Source organism: Thamnophis elegans, chromosome 2, assembly GCF_009769535.1.
Source record: "Thamnophis elegans isolate rThaEle1 chromosome 2, rThaEle1.pri, whole genome shotgun sequence".
Taxonomy (NCBI): Eukaryota; Metazoa; Chordata; class Lepidosauria; order Squamata; family Colubridae; genus Thamnophis; species Thamnophis elegans.
This window is the reverse complement of record NC_045542.1, coordinates 76,875,702-76,895,155: the sequence shown is the minus strand read 5'-3', so window position 1 is coordinate 76,895,155 and position 19,454 is coordinate 76,875,702. Positions and strand designations below refer to the sequence as shown.

At 41.1% G+C, this 19,454-nt stretch overlaps 1 protein-coding gene across 1 annotated transcript in view; it reads right to left on the bottom strand.

Moving 5' to 3' along the window:
• Positions 1–627: 627 nt before the first annotated feature.
• The window catches only part of STK10 (serine/threonine kinase 10), a 97,044-nt gene continuing 78,217 nt past the window's right edge, over positions 628–19,454 (bottom strand). The window contains exons 11-19 of the mRNA XM_032209331.1: positions 15,775–15,898; positions 13,187–13,366; positions 12,445–12,537; positions 12,086–12,215; positions 10,447–10,571; positions 9,189–9,377; positions 5,280–5,405; positions 4,143–4,256; positions 628–3,469 (exon numbers count right to left, since the gene is read on the bottom strand). Of these exons, the coding sequence (XP_032065222.1) occupies positions 3,329–3,469; positions 4,143–4,256; positions 5,280–5,405; positions 9,189–9,377; positions 10,447–10,571; positions 12,086–12,215; positions 12,445–12,537; positions 13,187–13,366; positions 15,775–15,898 (1,222 nt within the window). The 3' untranslated portion in view covers positions 628–3,328. The remainder of the gene's footprint in view (positions 3,470–4,142; positions 4,257–5,279; positions 5,406–9,188; positions 9,378–10,446; positions 10,572–12,085; positions 12,216–12,444; positions 12,538–13,186; positions 13,367–15,774; positions 15,899–19,454) is intronic.

Here is a 19,454-nt window from a genome sequence, read left to right as displayed (position 1 = left end):
ATGTCAATGAACCATACTTTTTTTCTTCTCAACTATTGTTATGTCAGGTGTGTTGTGGGCCAAGTGCCTGTCAGTCTGGATTCTGAAGTCCCACAAGATCTTGACTTTCTCATTCTCTAAAACCTTCTGAACCAGTGGTCCTAACCAAGGACCTAGGAACTGTTAGGGTAATGTCGGAGGATATAAGTTGTTCCAAGTAGGGTGGTTTTTTGTAGAGTCAGAATGTTCAAGTCCGATAAATTTAGAATTTCCAAATAGCGAGGTAGCCCTTTAGGTATTACTCCAAGGGCTCCAGTTACAATCGGGACAATACTTGATTTCTTTTTCCACAGTCACTCAACTTCAATTTGCAAGTCCCGGTACTTTGTGATTTTTTTCTTGTCTTCAATTTGCTTATCTTCAATTCGCGCATCACCAGGTATTGCAATGTCAATGATTATGATTATGATTATTATGCTTATTATTATTATGCTTATTATTATTCAGTATAATAGTTCATATCAAAACAGAACCATTATAAAGTTACATTAACAGTCTATGAAAGATGCAGATCTTCCTTGCTATCAATGTCAACCTTTTTTAAATAATCAATGATGGAGTCTTGTACATAGTTCGAATTAGTCAGTGTTTGCTTCAAGAATTAATAGTTTAATATTAACACATTCCAATACAGTACAGATATTTTCAAGTAAGACCATCTATATTTTAAAAAAACACTTTGTACAGGGCCAGCAAGCTGTGGACTTAGTTTTTTTTTTAATACCAATCAACAGAATCCTGAAACACAATTCCACTGTAGCCAAGCCAAGATCATGTTTAAATACAGCTCAGCACTGCTGACCTAAAGAGACACACAGCAGGAATGCAATTCTGGATCGCAATGCAAAGGCTTAGTGGTTCGTATTTTATTAGATTATTTACATCATCGTGGTAACCAAAAGAGAGAAAATCCTTGAGATTTTTTTTCAAAAAACCCCTATAAAAATACAAAATACCTTCTCTCTCCCCAACCTCTCCCGATGAAACCCCCCCCCCCCCAAATTTCCCCCATAGGTTAACAAGTGTTTCAAGAAGGGAAAAGATACTTTTTTCTTTCAATAACCTTCCTGGAAAAACTGGAAAGTGCATATTGCACAGAGGGAAGTTCCAGCCCCTTAGGGAACAATTAGGATCAGTTTGGCAAGGGAAGGGAAGAGAGAAAAAGCAATTGTGAGTGTATGCCATTATTTGCTTTTTCTTAGCCAAGAGAGGAAAAAGCAGGAATGTGCATACAAACCAATGCACCCAAGACACAAGGCATCCATCATTCTTCGTTTAAAGAAAATTTGCCTTTACTTTCAACATTCATGTGCAGGCATCGTTCCCTTTTCTCTCTCTCTCTCTCTCCTCACACCTTATCTTAACACACAAAGATCCCAAACAGTTTGAAGAGGGATTTAAAGTGCTTTGTGAACACACACACACACTCCTTACAAACGTCTAATTTCCAGTATTCTTTTTGCAGACATTTCTTTCAGATTGTATTTTTACCCTGCCACCTTTAATATAATCCTTGACACATTATGGCTGGCTCTGTCAGCAGCCACTAGTTTACTAAACTTCAATTGACATTCCAACAAATTAGCTGTCAGCACAGAAATCAGGTCATTAGCAGCAGTGCTCCAAAGAACAGTGCATAAGAAAACAAAACCATTTTTTCCTACTGAGAGGGCGCCAAGCTGTGCTTAGAACAACCCTATACTGATCACCAAAAGGAACACTGGACCATGTTCTCTCCATAGATGCGCACTGTTCTGAGATGGTGAAAATGGAATTGTATCAGCTTTCTGTTTGGACTTATAGATAAACAAGTACCAAACAATGCACTTGGCGCATATAGCTGGTTGCTCAAATTGAAATTTGTGTGAATTATACTTCATCAATGAGAAAACAACAATTTAGATATAACTCATAGGGAAATGCAAACTAGCAAAGAGGACAAAACCTTTGGGAATGTATATTAAATAAATCGAAACATGTGGGAGGGAAAGAAAAGAGATCTCTTTGGTCAAAAATAGCATTTGTAGAAAAAGTTTGAAATACTGCTTTAGCATTTCAAATATATAATAATATATTCTACAACCTGTGGCTTCTCTTAGGTGGCCTTTTCTATTGATTCCGAAAAAACTGCAAAGGCTGGAATTACTCATAGCAATCCAGCATTGCTTTATTTCAAAATCGTGTTTTCAATTCTGAGCACACCCAATCATTTAGCAGGAGAAAATCCCTAAGCTAGCATTTGCTGCTCTGTGAAAACTTGAAAATCATATACAATTTGATACAAAGCAAAGTGCCTTCAATCTTAATCCAGCTACACATTTGTTGTCATAGACATCTGGGGTTGCTCCTCTTTAATTTACCTAAAGAATAAACGCTAGGCTCTTTCCATAAATTCAGCAGAGGATTCATCCTTGACTGTGGAAAGAAAGGGAATTCTGGTTCACTAGCACACAGGTAAATCAAAGGTGCAATGCTGCATCTGAAAAGAGAAGCTACTGGGATCACAGGTGATTGACAAAGCAGAGAAAGATCATTCTTCCTTACTGTACATTTACAACCATTTAGCTTGGGCAAGTCTGTTTATTTAAACACAGCCCAGATTGGAAGCATTTTCCACAGTCTCTACTCAACCTTCACCAGGATAGAAATTCATTCCTCTGGCTACCCTGTTTGTTTTAAGACTGCTTTGCTTTTAAATATCAGGCTATTCTATATCAAAGAAAAAAATGCAAATTATGTCGCAAGCTGTTTGGAAGATGCTGATCAATTCCAAAAAGGAAGCACAGAACAAAAAGCAGTCTTTTGCTTAATTCACAAGGGTGGTGATGGTTTACTGTCATCTTAAAGGCTATCATAGGTAAACATCATCTACTATTGAGTCTCAAAGTTCTACTCTTGAGTAAAACCACCTACTCATTAAGCTCAGACACACAGGAAAGCTAACTTGGAAAATTAAACCAATACTGTAATTAATCTTCTCTTAGATCCTTTCCACTGTCCCTTTAGGAAATGGTAAAACTGGCTGGGGAAGGATTCAGCAAGCAATGTAGGTTCTATAGTTGACCCCATCAGCTGTTCCTCTTGAAGCTTGCCACAGCTTGCTTCTAACCTATATGTGAACCTGCCTCATTGCTAGTGGATCAGGTTGATCCACATTGACTATCTGGCACACAACAGAACAGGAAACTCTGATCAGAGTTGGCAAAGAGAGGAAGGAGCCCCGTCTGCTGACTTCTCTCCAACAGGCAAAAGCAAGAATTACCAAGCCTTGCCTTCTTAACCCCAAGTATTATGAAGCCTCTGCGGAGCTGAATGGGACAAATTTAGCAGGCTTGTTTGGTGACATAGGAGACAGACCATCGGTTTCTTCACTGAGTTTGAAAAACATATCTTGTTCTCGCTTTTTCTGATTCAGTTCATCTTCTAGTGCCTGAAACACAAAGACAAAAGAGGTGAAAAGGTAATGTTTTCTCTAATAATAACCTTGGCTTCTCTCTGGGTTCCTGCCAGCTTACATGCAGCTGCAGGTTGAAATGAATATGACATCGGAAGAAGGAAAACAAAGGGTATGCAATGCAAACCTGCTCACAAACTTTCAAGCTCCTCCCTATTTGTTTTCCTCTAAAATTATTTCACAATGCAATTCTGATAAATTAACAACAGTAATAACAATAGTTATTGCTTAAAATAACTGTTGCTTGTTTTCTAAAAGTTATTCAGTACCTGATTATTTATAAATGCTTTATTTCTTAAATATTAACTGTTAAGAACAGCAACAGAATCCTTCTTATTCTTTGTTTTAGGGGCCACCGGGGCCTCAAGGGAAAGCAGGGCCTCAAGGCGCTCCAGGACCAAAGATGTATCTCAGTTCCTTTAAAACAAAATATGTCAAGCTTGCTGACTGGGGAATTCTGGGAGTTGGAAAATGGGCCGTTTCTGGCCTCCGGAGGGCTCACAAACGTTGAAACTGCTCTCTATTTGTTTTCCTCTAAATTATGGGTCTTGTGGAAATTAACATTTTTTAAATCCTTATTTTGACCAATCTGATCCCAAATTAAAAATTTCACAATGTAATTCTGATACGAGCGCAAATTTTTAATCACCTTTTTTCTTGGCCTAAGTTTATCTCGCCAATCCTTGAGGGTCAGGTTGTAGTTTTCCTCCAAGGCTTTCAGTTTTTGGGTCTCATGTTCAACCAGAAGGTGGCACTTTTCATTCTACATAAATTGAAACAAAGCAAGAGAGAGGGGGAGAGGGGAGAGAGAGAGAGAGAATGAATTATGAGAAGATATTTAGAAAGGAAGAAACACCAGGCCTACCATCTCTTTGACCTAATTTGAGATTGCATGACCAGCAACAAAAAATATGAAGTTATCATTCTAATATCTTTCTGACATTAAGTAGAAAGAAGTCTCATTCCACCTAATATCACAGATTGCCTCCTTAACTTGAAATTAGCAAATATACCATGGTTAGCAAATTGCACTCTAGTCATAAAGACCTGAGATCTATGGTAATCCAAGGAGTTTAATTTGATGCCTTTGAGAAAAATCATTCTCTTTCAAAACTAGTATAACATACCAGGGTTATGTTAGGATTTTAATGAATTAAATGAACCCACATTTACTTATCCATATTTCCCCTCTTGGGTAAAGCTTCAGATATAAATACAATTACCGTATTTTTTTGGAGTATAAGACTCACCTTTTTCCCTCAAAAAAGATGGTGAAAATCTTGGTGCATCTTATACACTAAATACAGCATTTTTTGCCTCCAGAAACCTCACCCACTTTGCAAAAATGGCCGTGCAGAGCCTTTAGAAGGCTTCCAGAGTGATCCTGGGAACTGAGGAGGGCAAAAATGAGCGAAAAGTGGGCGATTTTTTGCTTGTTTTCGTTTTTGTCCCCCCAGTCCCCAGGAGCACTCTATAAGCCTCCTAATGGTCCATTTTTGCAAAAAAAAAACCATGCCATTTTTGGGAGGTCTGCACAGTGCAAAAACCTTTTAAAAAAATTTGCCTCTTCAAAATCTTGGTACGCCTTATATTCAGGTGCTTCTTATACTCTGAAAAATATGGTATATGCCAGCATTAAAAAAAAATCCCTGACACTATCTTCTGTGACCAATATTAACAAATCTTTCAGAACATGATAAGAGATAGCTCAAAGATTTCATACGTCCTGTAGTTCTGAAGATTAATATAAGCATAAATTAAAATGAACCATTGATATTCACATTACCTGTAACTGCTGGAGTTCATTCATGTTGCTCTCACACTCAGCCAACATCTCCTTCATTTGCATTTCATGCTTCTGCTGCTGTTGCATTCGCTCAGCTTTTTGTCTCTTATCTTCCTGCTGTGCAAACTGTAATGGGGAGAGCACCAATAATCAGGCAAGGTTTGGATGGCTTCCCACAACAGTTATATACCATGTTACCCCGAAAATAAGACAGGGCCCGACTTCTGAAATAAGCGTTTGGCCTTATGTTCAGGGAGATGTTATTATTTTTGAAGTGCAGGAGGTGGCGTGCGTGGTCACCTCATGGCTGTTGCTGTGTTGCAATATTTTCGAGGAGAGCTATTTTCAGGGGAGGGTTTATTTTAGTGCATGCCCTTAAAAATTCTGATTTGGCTTATCATCCAGGAAGGTCTATTTTCTGGGAAACAGGGTACCTGAAGTTTGAAATGCTTCAGAAAGTAAGTGAAGATTACCATTGTGGTTAATTAATTGTTTTCAGCGAAATTCAGATAGTTACAGGATTTCTGGATCTTGTCTCATACTTGCTTGTATGCTGATGAGTGATTTATCAATACAATCTGATTTCATTTTTCTTTACTTAAGCTACACTAAAAATAAGAGGGATGGGTGATCATAATTATGATCTCTCCACCATTTCATAAAATTAGAGTATATGACAGAGCGGGCAGTTTGAATTATTTCTATTTTGAAACTCATTTAACACTGAAGCCTAAATGTCAGTGGTATGACATGCAGCTAGACAAATAGTATATCCTTTATTGTCATTGTACAAAATAAGTACAATGAAATTGGTTATAAATAATGGATAATAATGATTATTACTGGGAAATAATTTCCAGTAGGCTACATCTACCAGATTTTTACAGTATATTTATTATTTATAACCAATTTCGTGTAATACAAGAGCCACGGTGGTGAGTGGTTAGAGTGCAGTACTGTAGGCTACTTCTGGTGATCACCGTCTGCCAGCAGTTTGGCAGATCAAATCTCACCAGGCTCAAAATTGACTCAGCCCTCCATCCTTCCGAGATTGATAAAATGAGGACCCAGATTGTTGGGGACAATAGGCTGACTCTGTAAACCACTTAGAGAGGGCTGTAAAGCACTATGAAGTGGTATGTAAGTCTAAGTGCTATTGCTATTGCTATTCATTGGGTACATTTGCATGACAAATGTAAGGCCAAAATACAGTTTAGCAATTAATTGGCAGTGCATTGGTACAGTACAGTATTACAGTACTGTAATACATACTGTATTGCTGCGGCAGTACCTGTGGCTCTTCCTGTGAGCTGGAACAGCTAAACAACCTTGGATGGTTCTATCTATAGATAATTCATCATATAATTCAAAGGAAGGTCCCTGGTTTGTACTTCTCTGTCTCGGAATCCTCCATAATTTGTTAGTTGGGCCCATTAATGGATGTGGTAGCAAATACATACAGATAAAGTATACAATAGCATATTCATTAACCATTACCTCATTTTTTAATTTAAAATATGCCTATTCCTTACTCTTTTTGTTAAAAAATGTTATATTGTTATAATCCTGTAACATGTCTAAATAGGTTACATGAAATGACTCATTGACAAAAGAGTCCTCTGCTTATTTTCCATCCATAGTCATAGAATCATAGGGTTGGAGTGCTTAGAGACAGGAGTCCTCCTATCATCTTGGACAAATGATTTTCTTGAAAACCTCCAGCAATGAAAGTCCCACCACTCTGGGAGGCAAGCTGTTCCATGGCTTGAAAATGGTCATTATCGGGAAATTCCTCCTTAGTTCCAGATTAGATCACTATCTGATGAGCTTCCACCCATTGCTTCTTGCCCTATTCAGGTTCTAGGGAGAATAAATCAACACTATCTTCTCATATTGGAAATACACATATTGGAAGATTGCTATCATGTTTCCCTGAGACGTCTCTTTGTTAAGCTAAAGATATCTAGTTACTTTAGCCATTCTTCATAGGATTAGTCTTCGGACCCCTTATTATCTTTCTTTCTCTGCTCTGTATTCTTTCTAGAATCTTTCAGCCTCTTTTTCTGTAATGTGGTGCCCAGAACTGGACTTAGCATTCCAAATACAGCCTCATCAATGTGGTACAGAGTGGTACCACACTATCACTTACCTTGATCATGATGCTATCCCTCTATTGATGAAGCCCTGGACTAATTTGGTTTTGCAGCACACTGATGACTCACACTTAAGCAGTGGTCCACCAGGACACCTTGATCCCTCTCATAGGCACTACTGTGTATCCTGCATGGGTGCATCTGATTTTTCCTGCTCAAGTGCAGGAACTTACTGTATTTTTCAGAGTATAAGACACATCTTTTTTCCTCAAAAAAGAGGCTGAAAATCTGTATGCGTTTTATACACTGAATACATTTTTTTTGGCCTCATGAAGCCCCGCCCTCTTTACCAAAATGGCTGTGCATACCCTTATGGAGGCTTTCAGAGAGCTCCTGGGGCCTGGGGAGGACAGAAATGAGCAAAAAATGGCCCATTTTTTGCTCATTTCTGCCCCCCCCCAGCCCCCAGTAACACTCTATAAGCCTCCATAAGACTATGCATGCAATTCGTTTGACAAAAAACAGGCCGTTTGTGAAAAACAGGCTGTTTTTTGCTCATTTTTGCCCCCCTAGGGGCACTCTGCAAGCCCCACCCCCAAGCTATTCATGCCTTTTACGAAAAACGGGCCATTTTTGGGAAGTTTGAAAAGTGCAAAAACTTTTTTTTCCTTTTGGAAAGCTCTTTAACTGATTAATAAGAATTACATTGATCAAGTGCTGTGCCAGTAGAAACAAAGTCTTAGGTGCTGCAGATTGTCAGCGATTTTCTTCTTCAGCACATGGATAAATACACCTGGAAACATCTACCTACCTACCTACTCTCTCTCTCTCTCTCTCCTTTCCTTCCTACCTACTATATTCCCCCCCTCTATCTATCTATCTACCTACCTACTCTCTCTCTCCCCCCCTATTTACTGTATTTCTCTCTCTCTCCCCATCTATCTACCTACATACCTACCTACTCTCTCCCTACCTATCTGCTGTATTTCTCGCGCTCTCTCTTTCTATTTCTCTCTCTCTATCCCTCTACCTACCAACCTACCTACTTTCTCTCTCTACCTATGTAGTATTTCTCTCTCTCTTTCTATTTCTCTCTCTGTCCCTCTACCTACCTACCTACCTATCCCCCCTCTCTCCCACCTACTGTATTTCTCTATCTCTGTATTTCTCTCTCTCTACTTACCTACCTACCTACCTACCTACCTACCTACTCTCTCATTCTCCCTACCTACCTACAGTATTTCTCTCTCTTTCTCTCTGTCTCTATTCCTCTATCTACCTACCTTTTTTTTTTTTTTTAAAAAAAAGCCTCTTCAAAACTTTGGTGTGTCTTATACTCCGGTACGTCTTATACTCCAAAAAATACAGTACTTACCACTTGAACTGCATCTCATTGGATATGACCCAATGCTCAAGTCTGCCAAGATCCTTTTGAATCTAAGTTCTAAAATGTTACCAATCCATCACCCACAAATTTGATGAGTGCCCTTCAATCTCTTCTAGGTCAGGGGTTCCCAACCCTCAGTTCATGGCCTGGTGGTGGGCCATAGCCTATTTGGAACCAGGCCAGGAAAGTAGTGAAAGAGCACATGCATGCAAGCGTGTGAAGCTGCATTTGCAAAAGTGGTGTGCCTTCTCAAAACCATCCGTACTCCCACCCCACAGCCCACGCTGCTGCTGCCTCTGCTGGTCCACTGAACTGGAATGTAAGTTATTTATGAAGAAGTTGAAGAGCACTGGTGGTCCCAAGACATCTCTATATCTAATGAATGTTCTCAGGCAGATCTCTTTACCCAGTTCTGACAGTCAACTTCACCTGTTTTATCTTCTCTCTCTGTTCTGAGGCACTTCCACTGGAGTTGATATGGAGACTCTTTTTATACATGGCCATGCGGGTTTTCCCTTCACTCCTCTGAATTTTGGGGAGACGGGTCCTCCCTTGCTGCTGCCGAACTTTTAGCTGTTCTATCATGCGCTGGTTATATCGTTGCATTTGCTCGCGTTCCTGCAATATAAATCAACAGAGTGGTGGGAGCCAGTGTAAGAGCATGCCCCACATTGCATTCAGAGACATCAATGGCAAGGAGCCGCAAATTATTGAACAAAAAACAAAAGGGTTGTTGGTGGAGGGGGGGGGAGAGAAGTAATGTCAATCTGGAAGATCTGAAGATGCAGAGGAGGCTAATACATTTTTTTTTCTGAAAGAAATAACATCAATGCCTCCAGCTCCTATGAATGCATCCCTAGCATAAGCTATTGGGAACTATCACAGAGACAACAATGCTAATTAGGCCAGCTGAAACATAAAAGCTATCATCGAAAGCTGCCAAATTACAGATCTACCCAGTGGGATTTCTTAATGGAAATCATAATCAGTATGCTATTTATGTGCAGAAAGACTACTGTTCAATGAAATGGGTAGTGATGTGTAATAAACTATGCACATGATAAGCAATATATGAATATTAGCAATCATCCAGATCTACAGTACAGGTGCCAATAAATCAGAAGTACAATATATATTATTGTACTATTAGTACAATATTATTGTATATATTAGTATCCTCTATATAGAGAAGGAACATTAGAATCATCTCTAATGGAAATGAAAGACATTGTTCCATAATGTAAGATAAGGAATTTTGTCAAAGGTTCAATGCAATTTCTATCATAGCAAAAGGTGGAGATAGAACATTTGATCTAATGTTGTTGTTTCTTTCTTGTAAATCAGATTTTGATCTGGTTTGGAGAAACTCTCTTTAGCAAACTTGACTATAATCACAGTGGATATTGGAACTACAACCCAACACATTGAGAAAATCCTAATTTAGGAGAGACTAACTCTAAGCGTGTGTCCTCCCCCTAATAACCATAATTGTATATAATCAGAATATTCTTTTCCAGGAGCTCTTAGGAACCCACTGTTACCATACAATTTTAAAACCTTAGCATTGTGACCAAATAAGCTTTCCCATATCTCCACAGTCTGATTCTTCTGCATGCTTGCTTTGTATATCTGCAACTTTAGATCCCACCTATAATTCAAAAGAACTGAAAACGGGAAATGTTGCTACCTTCTCGTGTTTCCGGAGCAGCTCGTGTCTCTGGAGGAAATACTGATCTTTTATTTGCTGTTTCAAAGTCTGGTGTTTCTCCTGCAGATGGTGCTCTTCAAGATCCCAAATAGTAGCTTCTCGGTCTACAGGGTTAAATATATATATATTTATATATGGTCATTCAAAACTTGAACAGAGAGGGGAAGAGTAACTATTTCAATGTCAACGTGTCTACCCTTATGTTCAGTTTCTGTCTTCTCTTTACATTATGACATTATGGGCCTGAAATTAAAAGGTGAATGAATGACAAGAGCAGCTGTTTTTCTTTCCACAGGGGGTCCCAAAGCAAGAAAAGAGGAAGAATATGTTTGGGGGGGGGAGGGAATTGACTGCAAAAATCTTTGCTACAGAGATGAGAAACCTGTGAGCCTTTAGATTAGTGGTTAGTGATCAATAAAAATAATCATTTCCCTATATGTGTTCCTACAATCCATAGATTGCTGTGTTAATACCATTTTTAAAACTAATTTTCAAAAATTAATGGTACCTTGAAGCATCTCCTATGAAGTATGAAGCTTTTGTATGCGATTTTCCTGATTCACATTAAAAAATGATAAGCCTCCCTGATGTATAATTTTGAATACAAATTTCACTATTGCCATTTTAAAATATTTTTTCTCTGCTTTCTTTCTTAATTTTTTAGTAGATGATCAGGCTGAGCCTGAGAAGAAGGTCAAATGCATCATAAGTTTGGAGTCACTATAATCCCCCAAGAGAGACCTAAATCCAGCCCCCCATCCAGGGTTAGGATTAGGGTTAGGGTTAGTCTATTGATTTATCTGACACCAATTTGCCTTGACTGTTCGTAGATCAGGTTCTTGTATATAGGTTTTAGGGAATAAACTTGCAGTGCTTTTGAACTCCTGCTTTCCTGAACTTAGCACTTTTTTCTCTTTGCATATCTATTCCACATATGTACTTTTTAAAAAGTACACTTTATGTACATAAAATACAGCTTTGTGACAGATGAGATCTCTTTCCATCATATCTTTTACAAACAGTTCTTCAGAAGAGATCTTTTATTAAAGAAAGATAAACAACCAGATACTACAATCTGGGAAGAATTCATACCATGGTAGATTTTGCTTCCTTGGAAATCTGTGGCAAAGATTTACTTTTGCATTTCTATTTCTGTTTTGGATTCCAACTCTCACCCGCACCAGCCAGGAAGATGTAAGCTGTAGATCAGAATATCTGGAATATCACAAGTTTGTATCCATCCCCGTGTTAGAGCTAAGCTCTATTTTTGATGCTTTATTGTTGGCTTTCAAGCTAGCACTGTGACAAAAAAGTGGCCTGGAAACTTATAACTTCAGATTAATTGGCTACTTTTCCAAAAACAACTCTCTATCTTAAAAACATTATTTTAAAAACTTAAAATATTATTCCATAATATAAATACTGATGAGCACTCAAGGCAACCCAAGGTATGTTTCTTGTTACTGTGATGGATTTGCATTCTTCCTGTTTACAGCTTTCTCAATGTTCTCCAATAGGCTGCATTGCCTTTAAATGAAAGCATATTCTTCTTAGTCTGACTTCATTACTCGTAATCCATTCTAACTGGTCCATTTAAGTGGGGGGGGGGGAGAAGTACCTCTCATAAGTTGCTGCTTTTTATTGAGGCAATCGCGTTCTTTCTCACAGATCTCTTTCCGATTCTGAGCTGTAATGTTTTTCATAGCCTGCTCCAGATCCTCAGATTGCTTGGCTATAAAGTCTTGTTCCTGGAATGAGAGAGGAGATGTATGGATGCTCATCTTGGCCGGCCAGAACTTTCCCAACGTTCTGCCAACTTTTAGATATGTTGGGACGGTAATTCTCAAACTAATTAGAAACTAGAATTCCAGACACTCTGAAAGTCTTTGAGATAATCCATAGTGTTTCTGGTTGGGAATCTAATGTTGCTGTAAGAGTTTGTGCTACAATGTCAATTAAATCTCTCTTGTGCCTTACCATAACTTGCTTTTTTTGTACAAATTCATCCATCTTCACTTTCATGCTGCTCTTGCGTTGTTGCCGTGGGAGCTTTTCAATGTCATTCTTGAGCTTCATAAGAAGGAAAAAGACAAGCAGTCAAACTTTTGAGGTGTTCAGAACCACTGGGGAGCCCTTTGTAGCTTAGAAGGATCTATAATAAAGTTTCATACATTTAGCAGAAAGCTGAAGAGTGCAGTCAGTTTTTTGTTTCTGTTCTGTCTCTCCTTCCTACTGTCTTGCTGTTGCTCATTCTTTTATTATTGGCCATTTTTAAACTGGCATTGTCCCCCATATTCCACCCTAAATACCTTTTTATTCAGCAATCCCACCTAGGTCAATAGAATGTATTTCTAATGTGGCTATAGAGAAATGTCTAAAGATGTTTGATTTGATTTGATTTGTTTATTATTTATATTTATGTTGAAAGAGTTTGTGGAAGAAGAGAGATTTGAATCAGGAACTTTACAATTTACAGCTCAATCATTGAGCAACTTCGTTAGCTCTTCAGGTTTTCCTCCCGTCTCTCTCACCCTACTTTTTCATTCTTCTTTCTCTTAGTCCCTTTCTCCGTATTCCTGTATATTTTTTCCTCCTCAGGCTACTTTCTTCATTGTCCTGGATTTCAGCTTCCAAGCCCTTGAACTGCTTTGTTTATGACAAACACTTTAACTGACAGCATCTGAATATTATCCTAGCATGTAAGAATTCAAAGCTTTACCTCTTTCTTTTTTTGTTTCAGCAGTTCTTGAAATTTAACCAGATCCCGTTCTTGCTCAGCACGTATACGCTTAGCTTCATCTCGCCGGTGCAGTGCATGATCTTGCTCCATTTTTTCAATCAGCTGTTTCTGTTGCCGTTCTAGGTTTTCTAGTTCAGTGTCATAAAACTTCTTCTTTGACTACACAGGAAAAGTCAGACAGAATCTTAATTCAGTAATAAAAGCAAAGTTTGGGGGGGAAACCCCCAGCAAGCTTAGGTACCTATGTTTGGTTTCATACAAGGACCATTAGTTAAGTTCATACTAATTAATTCATATTAATGAGAAACTTCCTAACAATGAGAACAATTAACGAGCGGAACAGCTTGCCTGCAGAAATTGTGGGCATTCCATCACTGGATGTTTTTAAGAAGAGTCTAGACAGTCACTTATCTAAAATGGTATAGGTTCTCCTGCTTCACAGGGGGCTGGTCTAGAAGACCTCCAAGGTCCCCTTCCAGCTCATTCTATACTGAATCTAAAGCATCCTCTCACTATCTTGTCTGTGAATATTAAGGAGTCCATTGTTGGAGCTGTAACTGAGAAGTAAATCTTATTACTTCACCTTGGATTCAGCAAGAGAAAGTAAGACCACTCACTTCATCATGCTTGCCATCTTTATTTTTTTTAATGTTTTGGCTTAATGTAATTTCTTTGTTGTGAGTCACCCAAAGTTGTTGAGAGTCAGGCAGTATACATGTTTTAACAACAATAGTAGCTGTGATGTGACACCTCTGAACTAGTGCAGGAAGGATGGACAATATTATGGGACTAGCAATAGCACTTAGACTTATATATCGCTTCATAGTGCTTTTACGCAAGGTTGAGCAGTGGTTAAATGCAGCACTGCAGGCTACTTCAGCTGACTGCAGTTCTGCAGTTTGGCTGTTCAAATCTCACTGGCTCAGGGTTGACTCAGCCTTCCATCCTTCCGAGGTGGGTAAAATGAGGACCTGGAATGTTGTTGGGGGCAATATGCTGACTCTGTAAACCGCTTAGAGAGGGCTGAAAGCCCTATGAAGCGGTATATAAGTCTAACTGCTATTGCTATTGCTATTACAGAGTCAGCATATTGCCCCTAACAATCTGGGTCCTCACTAGTGACTAGTGTGACTAGTGGCCTCACTGATCTTAATGCAACCCTTTTGGGGATGATAGGATTTATTTTGCTGATGATTGATTCAACAATGACAGCCCGAACATTAACCATTAGGACCTGACTATGGCATCCTTATCTGTAGGCTGTGGATTCCCCCCCCCCCAATCTCTCTCTCTCTCTCTCTCTCTCTCTCTCTCTCTCTCTCTGTGTGTGTGTGTGTGTGTGTGTTACAGTAGATGAGGAAAAAACTGTTCAAGATTCCTTCTATGTATAAGATTGGATGATGCACATAAGCAGCATGAAAAAATAATGGGAAAAATTGCTCAAGTACAAGAATAATTTCAGAGAACATTATAAATGATCAAAAAATGAGAAATTCCTATTCAGCCCAATTGAAAACAGGGAATGTATAGCCCTGGGAAAACTTGAGGATGGCGACTGTTAACTGTTCAAATATAGTATTTGAAACATTACTGCCAATTATTTTTTTGGGAGAAAATTTAACAAGAGAGAAACTGAGGAGGATTCAGCAATGCTGATACTGGCAGATGAAATGATTGCATCTGTTTACATAACTCTTCTTCAACCTTGCATTATCCAGATGTGGTGGAGTACAGCTCCAACAAACTCATATTACTATAGTCATGATGCCTGCATGCCCTTAGTTGTGGGATAACACCTGCAGAAGACCCCAAATTAGAGGTGTCATACTATGAGACATAAGAAAAGTGATTGGAAGGAAATTCTTCTCCCAGAATGTTTAATTAAATATGCCGCTTCCTGACATTCTGAACATGCAGGAGAAGCTGGAACAGAAATGCATACCAAAATTTTACAACACAAAAATGCATAACTAAAAATTAGTTATGTTTGGATGGGAGATTCCTGCAATTTTTTAGTAGTGTTAGAAATTATTAAGGGTAGAAGGAAGAATAGTCCTTGTTTTGTATGTGCTAAGTGAGGAATATGAAACATTGTAAGCTCCAGTTGTTTTGAACTGCAGCTTCAAAAAAACAGCATGAGAAGTTCTTGGAGTTCAAAACATTTTGCGACTTGATATTATGATTTCTGCAAGGATTTTCCAAAAGATCTTCAACATGTAAAAATACTAAAATATAAACAGAGGAAAATTATTCTGAATAATAAAAGATTACAAGCTTCCAACACCTAACATCCACAATCTATATAGTAAAGAATGTTATTGTCATTTTTATGTTATGTTATGTTTGCTATGTTACAATATGATATACAATATATAATGTATTAATATTGATACATTCACACAGGTAAGATTGCCATTCTATCCATAATTCTTCGGAGAACTGACACTACCTTTAGTGCCAGGGTTTAAGTTTTTTCCTAGCCTAATTAATACCACTTATGGCTTTTTAATTTTTCTTTACTCCATCTTTGGCCAAGTTCTGGGGTAGCAATTCCTTTTCCCACTTACATTCATTTCTTGTTCAAAACGTTTTAACATTTGTTCCAGGAACAGCTGATGTTTGTTTGTTAATTGTGTCTGATTCCGATGTTCCTCTTTCTGAAGTAAACGTAGCTCCCGCAGCTCCTGGCGCCTGCAGAGTAGAACAGAAGTCAGAACAGAAGTGAAGTAGAAAGAACGTTGGTCTTACCTGAACGTGTCTTTTCAGTAGAATAGAGGGAGGGGTTACACGTGGGTTTTGTTACAGCCTGATTGGTCCCTAGACTGAGGGACATTTCTTTAATATTCCTCCTTTCCCATTGGCTCCCAGTTTCCTCGATGTCGATGGGCTGCACATGGAAAGCCACAAGAAAGACCAGGGGACCTCCCGGACCACCCCCTGGCCTCTCTCTATACTAGCTAGGATGGGTCGTAGCTCCTCCCTCTATTCTACTGAAAAGACACATTCATGTAAGACCAACATTCTTTTTCCAGTAGAATTGAGGGAGGGATTACGCGTGGGACCCAGTGGGAGGGGCAGCTGCCACCCGTTATAGAACCCTGTGACCAAAGCATGCCTCCATGGAGGCAAACGCGTCCAGACGGTAGTGACGGATGAAAGGGGTCGGGGACGACCAAGCGGCCGCCCGGCAAATGTCCTCAAATGGGGCCCTGGTGGCCCATGCTGCAGTGGTAGTGGCACTTCATATGGAATTGGCCATGATTCCTGCTGGGGGGGGGCTTGACTAGATGCCTCATAAGCCGTCACTATGGTCTGTCATAGCCACCTGCCAATGGTGGCCGAGGACACCCTGGCTCCTAGGCTGAAAGGAGACAAAGAGAGCCTCTGATCTGTGCAAACCCACCGTCCGCCTGAGGTAAATGTGGAAGGCATGGTGGACATCCAGTTGGTGCAAGAGTCGCTCCCTTTCATGGGAAGGGGCCGGACAAAAATTAGGTGAAATGATCTCCTTTGCCCTGTGGGAAGGAGTGTTTACTTTTGGGAGGAAGGTGGGGTCCAGACCAAGGACCACCCTATCTTGATGGATTTGGCAGAGATCATCCCTAAATGACAGGGTGCCCAGTTCCGAAATACATCTGGCTGATGTAACTGCGACTAGGAAGTCCACCTTGAGGGAAAGTAATCTAAGGTGGACTGTTCGAAGGGGCTCAAACGGAGCTCCTGTCAGTGCCTTGAGGACAAGGGGCAAGTTCCAGGTTGGAAATCTATGTATAGGGCGAGGTCTGAGGTTTGCTGCCCCCTTTAGGAATAGCTTAATCAGAGGGAGGTGAGATAGGGTGGAGGGGCCCTCCCCTCCAAGAACGGAGGACAAAGCCGCCACTAGCTGTTGTGGGAGAGGCCACCATCCAGACCCTTCTGTAGGAGCTTGAGAATGTGGGCCACCGAGGCATCAGTGGGGTTGATACTTAGTGGGTTACACCACCTGATGAACACCGACCAAGTGGAATTGTAAATCTGAGTGGTCAATGGACGTCTGGAGGCCTCAATGGTTGCTATGACCTTGGAGGACAGGTTAGCATTCCTCAGGAGTTGCCGCTCAAGTGCCAAGCGGTCAAGTGGAGCCACTGAGGCTCTGGGTGGATCAGGACCCCTTGGCACAAGATGATCTCCTCCCAAGGAATCCTCCATGGAAGCGATACTGATAGCTGGACGAGGTCCGCAAACCAGGGCCTCCTGGGCCAGCATGATGACATGCGCCCTCTCTGTCACTACCTTCCTGAGGGTCCCTGGGATGAGGGGAATAGGGGGAAAGGCATAAAGGAAGCCTGGTAGCCATCTGCTCCTGAAGGCATCCGTGCCCTCCGCAGTTTGGGTCTGGAAGTGGGAGAAGAATCTCGGCAGTTGCGAGTTCGCTGGGGTAGCAATTAAGTCCGGGGTGCCGAATTTCTGGCAGATCTTCTGGAATAACTCGGGTAGGAGTTGCCACTTGCCGTTGTTGAAGGTTGCCCGGCTCAGCCAGTCTGTCTGATGGTTGGACATGCTCAATATGTGTTCCGACACCAGTGATGACAAGTGTCTCTCTGCCCATGAACCAATCTTCAGGGCCTCCAGCCAGAGGGCCTGGGAGTGTGTATCCCCCCTGATGGTTTATGTGGGCCTTCATGGCTACAATGTCTGTCAGGAGAAGCACGTGACGTCCCACAATCAAGTCCTTGAAGTGTCGGAGGGCCAGGCAAGTTGCCTTCAGCTCCAGCCGATGTTGTGGCAGACGTCTGAAGCAGTCCAGTGAGCCTGTGCCAGCCTGGAGTCCATCAAGACCCCCCCCCAACCAAACAAGCTCGCATCTGTAGTCACTGTTACTCTGTTCGGCTCCCAGAAGTTACAACCCCTCTGCAGAGCTGGGGAGAGCCACCACTGGAGGGAAAGTCGGATGTCTGCTGGGAGATGGATAATTTGGAGGGAAATGCTCATCTTCTTCCTCTGAAATGGGATTAGGGGCCACTGGAGGGCACATAAGTGCAGGCGGGCCCAAGGGACTATCCCTATGCATGAGACCATCTTGCCAAGTAACTGAAACAAGGTCAGGATGGAAATTGACCGACTTCTGCGAACCTTGATTGCCAGCTTGCGGAGACTGGAGACTGGTCTGGAGAGAGCTGGACTATCCCTGTCAGTGAATCTATCACTGTCACTAGGTGTAGTATTCATGTGGATGGAGAGAGATGGCTTTTGGAGAAGTTGACGGAGAACCCCAGGGACTGGAGGCATTGGATGGTAAGGTGAAGATCGCTGACTGCCTGAGACTGTGACACTGCCTGAACTAACACGTCGTCCAGGTAACATCAGACTCTCCCCAATGTCACGAGGACCTTCGTGAAGGTGCGAGAAGCTGAGGCCAGGCCGAAGGGAAGGGCATGGTATTGATAGTGGAGGTTCCCGTGTGAGAACCTCAGGTATCTGCGGTGGGCTGGCAGAATTGGAATGTGAAAGTAGGTAGGTCTACCAAGGCCAAGAAATCCCCCCGACGGATTCCCTGGAGGATGGATCTGAGGGATGACATTTTGAAGTGCCTGTAAACTAGATATTGGTTTAGGAGCTTGAGATCCAGAATTGTCCTCCAGCCCCCTAGCTCTTCAGAACCATGAACAGGTTGGAGTAATGGCCCAACCTGCACTCTGCCAGTGGAACAGCTTCCACCGCTCGAATGTTGAGAAGATGATTCATGTGCCAAGAGGGAGGGAATGTTCTGAAGAGCTGCGGGGATGGTGGTGGATAGGAACTCCAGCAGTAGGCCATGCCTGAAGGTGGACCTGACCCAGGCATCCGTGGTGATCTGGTCCCACTGATCCGCAAAGTGAGCCAGGCGGTCACCTATGGGAAGATCCAAGTTGGAGTCATTTCCCCCTGCGGAAGGGACAGCCACCCCCTCCGCAAAAGGACCGCTTAGACTTACCCTGGTACCTGCTACAGTTCTGGTAAAACAGACATTGGAATTGTCTTTCTGGTCTAAAGGAGTTGTATCTCTGCTGGTGATCATGCTCGGGTGCCCTATAAGAGGGCCTATGATAGGAGGCAGGGCGAGAGTCAGGGCGAGAGAGTTTTGGCATTGGATGGAAGGACCTTCTTCTTATCCTTATTTTCTATTAGGATAGGATCTAGAACTTCCCCAAAAAGATTAATGGCTGTGTAAGGAGCTGCTGCCAAATTCCATTTGGCCTTATTGTCCATCTGCCAACTGCACAACCAC